General features: G+C 44.2%; 1 protein-coding gene across 1 annotated transcript in view; it reads left to right on the forward strand.

Moving 5' to 3' along the window:
• PIP4K2A (phosphatidylinositol-5-phosphate 4-kinase type 2 alpha) overlaps positions 1-7,660 on the forward strand; it is a 133,488-nt gene extending 125,828 nt beyond the window's left edge. The window contains exons 8-11 of the mRNA XM_040434425.1: positions 555-668; positions 2,761-3,004; positions 5,322-5,425; positions 6,479-7,660. Coding sequence (XP_040290359.1) covers positions 555-668; positions 2,761-3,004; positions 5,322-5,425; positions 6,479-6,559 — 543 coding nt within the window. The 3' untranslated portion in view covers positions 6,560-7,660. The remainder of the gene's footprint in view (positions 1-554; positions 669-2,760; positions 3,005-5,321; positions 5,426-6,478) is intronic.
• Positions 7,661-7,881: the final 221 nt, after the last annotated feature.

Raw genomic sequence — 7,881 nt, forward strand, 5'->3', positions numbered from 1 at the left:
GTACAAATTTTTAGCATTTCATTTTAAAGTTTTGAGGCTAAAAATCATTTTTTCAGTTGATCTTTGTTAAAAAATTTCAATAGCTTCTCCCTCTACAGCCTTCAGTTTCAAAACATCTGCAGACTATTGCTGTCTGCCTCACATCAAATCCGTCAGGGAGCTGATCTGTTGGCTTGATCTGTACCCCTTATCTCTGAACTCCTGAGAGCTCATAAACACTCATCATAACTGAATTCTTATCAGTTTGGTAAGAATATGACTTAAACACAAGTGTTTATGAGCTGTCAGAAGTTCAGAGATAAGGGCTACAGGTCAAGTCATCAGAGCAGCTCCTGACGTATTCTGCAGATTACAACCAACAAGCTCTGTGTAGTCGGATCCTGCAGTAATATTTCCATGCATCTCAAATGCAGAGATGTTGAATTAACCATGGTACCAGGTGACTTGTTAGCATAGGAATATCAGTACTCTCCTCATAAAGGCCGATCATGTACATTAAAAGGCATATAAAAGTCTACATAGACTCGTTGGTTAACCTGTATTTTATTTTTTAGGCCAAAGAACTGCCAACATACAAAGATAATGACTTCATCAATGATGGTCAGAAAATCTACATTGATGAGAACAACAAAAAGATGTTCCGTGAGAAGCTAAAGAAGGATGTAGAGGTAAGACATAGGGCTTCATATCTACACTACATCAGGTACTGGACGCATGGTGAATCTATTGAGTCCTTGTTGCAGTGGGGTAACCTATAACAAGATATAGCAGATGGATGCCCTTCTAGGCTACATACTTAAAGGGTTGTTCGATGGAAAAAAAAAAAAAAAAAACTCAAAACTTTGTAAAATAATACATTAAAGAGCATTTGTCAGCAGGCAGTATGTCTGGCTTAACAGGGTTGACCCAACCCTATTAAGCCAGACATACTGCCTGTTAGAGTTGATCCTGCAGATTCGAACATTACCTTCGTTATGGTTCTACTTGGCGCTGTTCCTTAGAAATTTGCGCTTTTATTAGAATGCAGATGAGGTTATTGGGCTGACCTGAGTCCATTGGAACACCATATCGCCACCCCGTAGATCCAGCCACTCCTCCCTTCCCCTTGATTGACAGAGCCAGATAAGGTTGTATTCTTGAGCCTGCGCTATTGTACCAAGGATCAGCGCATGTGCAGAGGATCTGCAGGTACTTTCTGCGCATGCGCTGATGACACCAGTGTACACCCGGAAATGGAGTCAAGCGGAGGAGATGATATGGTGTTCTGAGGGCTCAGGACAGTTCCTTGGGGACAACGAGCCGGACTGCAGGGGAAACACGTGAGGCTACGGTGGGCCGATGGGGGTAGTAGTTGTTTGTACTCACAGTTAGTAGAGCCTTCCTGGGCCGGCATTGCAGTGGATGGGAAGACAGCACTAAATCCTCCGGGGCACTCTCTATTGCAGGGAACACCAGCCAGATGGAAGTTGAGGTGCCCTTGATGGTATCGGTGTTTAAGGTGCTTTGGTGGCTGGGGCCCTGTGTTCGTGACGCCAGCACCGTAAGGTGCAAATGTTGAGTGTAGTAGTAGTAGTAGAAATTATGAGGAGTCGGTTGTAATCAAACAGTTGAACATTTACTGAATCAATTGTCTTCAGGTAGTCAGTACAGATACAGTTCATTTGTATGGCATGAGTGATGACTCAGAAATAGGTTCAGCAGTATTTCTTTTATCAGGTTTAGGCAATTGTCAGTTGAGGAGTTCTCTTTAAGGCTGACACTTTACAGGCAAGACTTCTGTAATTATTCTAAGCCCCAACTATAGCACTCTGGTACTAAATATGCTGTTTTCTACTTATCTTGAGCTATCCAATAAGGACGTTCTTCCTTGGGCAGGCATCAGTCTTCTGCTACATTATTTGCAGGATGCTCTCTGGTTTTTAGGATTCCACTATATCCCGGAAGGCTTCTAGTGAATAAGGACAATTCTGCGCACTAATTATCCATTCGTGTCCCGGCACTTGGAAAGATGCTCTCAGGCACTTGTGCTGGTGAGGTCCATAGGCTGGATTCAGCTGTAACCCTTACTAGGCTTGCTTCGTATTTAGACATAGACTCATGGTCTTGTGCTGGGCTGCAGTAACTACTTGGTCTGTCATCTCCAAGCTTGATCAGGGCCCAGAGGAAAGAAAGGCAGCTACATTGTGGAACTTGCCTGTTCTCCTCCTCCCATACACTTCCTTCTCCTCTCTACAATACACTCTTTACTGAATTCACTTCTTCTCTACTCTCAGCTAGACACACTCCAGTTATATATATTATGTGGCGCCAGCACCACCTAGGGGCAAATAGGTGTAATGACATTGCCAGCCTCATAAATAGGAAATAATATACATTGCAAATGCATTAGATAAATAGGCAGATGTTTAAAGTGTCCCTTTTGCACACATAGGTGGGACGCTGCAAATGAAAAGCGTACATTTCTCTGAATTTGCACCACCTAGAACCATAAATAAGATATAATTTGAATCAGCTGGATTACCTCTACCAGGTGATATGCCTGTATTTGTAGGGTTGATCCTGCTCACAGGCACTCTTTAAATCATACTCACCTGGAAGCAGAGACCAGCAGGGGACCGGGAAATGGCAGAACAGGAGCCACTTACCCCCTGGAACGTCTGGTCACAGCAGTGGGCACCTTATGATCAGCTTATTATTGGGCAAACCTTCTAACAAAAACAAAACTAAGTAAAAACTAATAAATGCATTTGCTTCCCATAGTTTTTGTCCCAGTTGAAGCTTATGGATTACAGCCTCTTGGTGGGTATCCACGATGTGGAAAGAGCAGAGCAAGAGGATGAAGAGAGTGAGGACAACGATGGTGAAGAAGAAGGTGAAAGTGATGGAATGCAACCTATTGGCACGCCACCAGACAGCCCTGGGAACACATTAAACAGCACAAGGCCACTTCCTCCTGGAGAGTTTGACCCAACCATTGATGTGTATGGAATTAAAAGCCATGAAAGTAGGTTATCATCATTTTGCCACTCGCTATTCTGATTAGTTCCTGCATGGGACAACTTATTTAGGTTTGCCTACTCCATGATTGATGAAGGCCCACCTTGAAGTCACTTTAAAGATTAAATATTGAAGAACTTAAAAGGGTTGTGTACGTTGGTGGTGGGGGTTGGCACCTGATGGGTAGACTTTAGCAGGGAAGCATACTTACCTGCTTCCTGACGCTGGCTCCCGACTCCTGTGCTCTCCAGCCTCCGCTACTCCACTCGAGGTTCCTAGATGTAAACTCCCAGTTTGACGCTGCTGCAATCACTGATGGTCATGATGCAAGGGGAGCAGGTCACTGCCGCCACCAGCGATTGGCTGCAGTGCCATCATACCGGAGGTTAACATTCAGGTACCCGAGCAGCAGAAGCCAGAGAGGGAAGGAACCAGGAGCTAGCATCTGAAAACAGGTAAGTATGCTTCCCTTCGCAGGTCTGCCTAGGAGGGGGGAGGTTTGTTGCCAAACATGGTCAACCTCCCCCAAACGTGCACAACCCCTTTAAGATATCCTATCACAAAAGGTTATTATATCACTACCCTTGTTACTAGAAAGTCTTCTCAGAATAAATGTCAGGGGGCTTCCCAGATATCGGAGATGTCGGCACAGCAGCTTTGATCTTCCTCGTCCATACGATGCAAGAGGGCAGCAGTCACGTGACTTGTTTGGCTGTTCTCAACTTCCTCCACTAGGGCGCAGGCGCCTAACCATATATGGATATGTTCAGCGCATGCGCAAACACAAGGAACTCTGCTTCCTGTATCTGTGCATGCGCCAGACGTGTCCGCATACTGGTTAGCGACTGTGCCCTAGTAGAGGAAGCCAAGAACAGCCAGAGGAAGTGGTCACATGAACAAGTAACGTGACTACTGCCGTCTTGCGTCCTATGAACGCGGAACATTCAAAGCTGCTGTGTTGACATTGCCTATATCGGAGAAGCCGGAGGGTCTTCAGTTTCAGAGCTGGGGTGCAGTACAGGCATACTTATGCCTGCATACATAAAACATAACTGGTTATGGGGGTTTTCTAGTTTTATGTAGAGATTGGCAAGCCCCCTTGTCAGCATTCAGAGATATGCTTGACGGTAGCCACATGGACCATAAGAACCTGTAGACTGGAGATGATTCATTGACTTCATTGGAAGTGTGGGCATGCTCTGTGACCTGCACAGAGGTTCTTCTGCAGGGAGGAGAGCTGTGTCCATCCCCTGTTGTCTGCCCTCATCTCTGTAATAGAGGTGTTACCTGTCACTGTAATCCTGTATGTGATGATAATGAGTTGACTACCGATAAGTGGTCTCTACAGAAATTTAGTGGCCAGGATTACTCTTATTATAGATAGTGGCATGGAAAATGTAAATACATATCACCAAAAATTCTGAAATGACAAAAGATGTAAAATAAACTCTGTTTAATTGATAGGTCATTTTCTGATGATACATTCCCTTTAAGTTTCTAAATTAGGACATTTTCAGTTGCCGTAGTGCTGTATTTTTACCTCCATGCTTATGGACGTCTATATAACCATCATTTCATAGAAGATTAGAGAGAAATTGAGATCAGTAATTATATATTCTTTAGTTGTCTACTGTGTATCTTTGGGTGTTTTTAGAAAGGTTGACAACCAGTACAAGGTCCAGCAGTAGCGGTTGTTTTCCAGCTTTACCAGGCTTCTGAAAGGCAAATCTGCCTTGGACGGCAATACAGGAACGAAGGATGCATCGTTATGAGACTACACAGGTTTTTTGTTAACTGATCTTGGACATCTTAATAATGACCACTCCTATTGGAGGAGTAAGAACGGCCATATTGTTTGTAACAGAAGTTTATCAGATGTAGACAGGGGCGGACGGGCCATAGACCCTACAGGGAAATTTCCCAGTAAGCTGATGCCCAGGGGGCTGCCCAAGCCCTCTCTACGCCGCTGGCTACGAGCATCAGATACTTATTCACCTGGCCAGCTGATACAAGCCCTCAGGATGGTGATACAGTTGAATACTGCTGTGGGGGCCTCTGTATTTTGTGCTGCACTGTGGTATCTGGCTCTGCGGGGGCGGTATTGTTTTCTGCACTACAGTATTGATGGCCCCGCCCACTCCTGTTATCCCTGCCTGTATTGCCTCACCTTTTCTCATTTTGGACACGCCTACAACACGGGGCTACTTTTAGTTTTTAGTTTTTTTTTTTCAGGGCCATTTTAAGTTCCCAGTTTGCCCCTGGGTGCAGCTATAGGTTGGTGAATTTTTAGGACTACTCCAGAAATGCTGTATCTTTCTTTACAGATGCTCCCAGGAAGGAAGTGTACTTCATGGCCATTATTGATATTTTAACTCACTATGATGCGAAGAAGAAAGCAGCACACGCAGCAAAAACTGTTAAACACGGGGTAAGTGTCACAGCTAAAGTTTACACACCCTGGTTATTTCTTCATTCTTGATGGGGCTCAGTTCGATTTCCAAATCTTGGACATACAGGGGACATCTCACAGGGAGCCAAATAACCTGTCAGTATGATTTTGAGGCATTGAAGGAAATCCACACAAACACAGGAACGAGGTGAGGATGGGGTGCTGTCCTTCAGCAGTCAGGAGGTCTGGTGTGTAACTTTCTAATATACACCCAATTCTGCCCCCCCCCGCATTGATCCTGGAGATTGTGAGGGCAATTGAGAGATGCGCATGAGCATTCCCTAGTTGCCTTAGCGCTTTCCTATGTGCCGCGCATGTAATGGGAGACGACTTTCTGCATGAGGTGTCCAGGGTGTTCAATTAAATGGCTCCACCTACAGCAATTCCCACCATTGGGATGGGGTAAATGTTAAAGAGCTGTATGGTCTCTGCACTCTTTTCTTTGGGATTACATATTGATTAATCAGTATTGAGATTGATGGAGGTCCAACTGCCGACACCCCCCTGATCAACCCCTTTGAGTAGGCCAAAGTGCTTCAGTAAGCACCGTGGCCTCCTCACAGCTTACCAAGCACAGCGCCGTACGTTGTATAGTGGTCGTGCTTGGTATTGCAGCTCAGCTCCAAGCACCTTGGATATGTGACCGATCACCGAGACGTCACATGGCCTAGGAAGAGGCCCAAGTGCTCATAGAGCGCCTGAGGATAGGTCATCAATATGTAAATCCCGGAGAACCCCCTTTAAATAAGATTTAAAGGGTCTGAAGAAGATTTAGGATCAATACGAATAATATGCTATACGCTACACTCACCACCGGTCACCAGACAGCAGGAGTGTGTCCTCTGTTGTACATGTTAGTTCAGACAGAACCACAAAGCAGAAAGTGTAGATCCATTAATGAGGGTCATGGCGGTCAGAGATTTTATCAAGCAGACGTTTATGGTTGGAATACCCCTTAAAATTTTACAGTTATGGAAGAGGACCATCTCTATCGTCTTACACTGTCAAAGCCTTATTATTTTCTCTTTGCAGGCAGGTGCGGAGATTTCCACTGTTAATCCAGAACAGTATTCTAAGCGCTTCTTGGACTTTATTAACAACATCCTGACGTAACGTCTTCTGACATCAAGAGGGGACGAGACATTGATGCAATATGGGTGGAAAGACAGACAGACCGTGCTGTAACGTACGCTCACCATGCAAAGACCCCCTGGCGACTTGCATCTTCTGGCAAAGATGACGTGTGTGGGGAGATTACTAATATCCGTCGCTTCCTGGCATAGTCCTAGTTATTTTTTACTTTTTTTCATGTTTTAATCGAAGAAGGAAATTTGAATCCGCTTTACAAAGTTGCACAAATGCAAAAAAAAAAATATATATATATATATATATAATAAACAGACGCAAGCCACGTAAATCAAGGGATGGAGAGTACGGAAGCTACCAGTGAAAGGTGCATGTGAAGTCGATATGAAGCCGTAAACTGTAGATCAGTTTATTTTATTTTTATTAGTTTTTTTTTTTTTTATTAGGTTGTTGAGTCAGTATTCATTGCAGATAATACTAAAGGAAAGAGAGAAGATCTGCAAAACATCACCGGGGCACATGCAGGAACCTTGGTGGCGGAGTCATGAGATTCGGGATGGGAGCTAATGTTTTCTTCACAGACGAGACTGTCTTTTGGGAGCGTCGATGCCATAATGACCGTTTACATGAGTCTTGACACTTTTGCCACAATTATCCGCACTTCACGTTAACAGGGATTGCATTGTCATTTTTTCGGAAGTGTCGCCGTATCCATCCACTTAAATGTTACCGAGAACCTATTTGCTTGCATAGTTTTAGACACGTACCAGTAACCTGTTGACTCTTCTATAGCTTTCAAACAGGCGAGACCATCCTGGAGATCGATGAGAACAACCGTTTACATTTGTAACGCAAGGGCATTTCACTTCATGTTCTCCGTCTCTGATATTCATGTCTGTATCCAGTACGTTCAGTAGACTTTTTCAATTTATGTGTTACGAAAAAAATACAGCATCGAACAATGAAGTGGATTTGGTGTCCTGGCGATTTTAAACATCTTGATAAGTTTGACATTTTTGTCCTTTTTAAAGGTTTGCAAGGTCACGGATCCCAGATTTCTGTTACAATATTACCGGTGAAAATGAATAAAACACTTGAAAGCGTATAAAAAAAAACTTTACCGAGGACCAAGTATTCGGTTTTGTAAAGCTTAGTTCGCTTCTTTATGTAATATACATGGACATCCTTAAAGGGGTTGTTAGAAAATCCCCCTTCTTAGGCAGGCCGGCGAAGAGAAGCATACTTACCTGCTTTCTGGCTTCCCGCTCCTTCTCTTCCCATCCTTGGCATCTTCACCCAAGATGTAAGCTTCCGTTTTGACACCGCTGCAGCCAATCGCTGGCCACAGT

This window comes from Bufo bufo, chromosome 5 (genome assembly GCF_905171765.1).
Source record: "Bufo bufo chromosome 5, aBufBuf1.1, whole genome shotgun sequence".
NCBI lineage: Eukaryota > Metazoa > Chordata > Amphibia > Anura > Bufonidae > Bufo > Bufo bufo.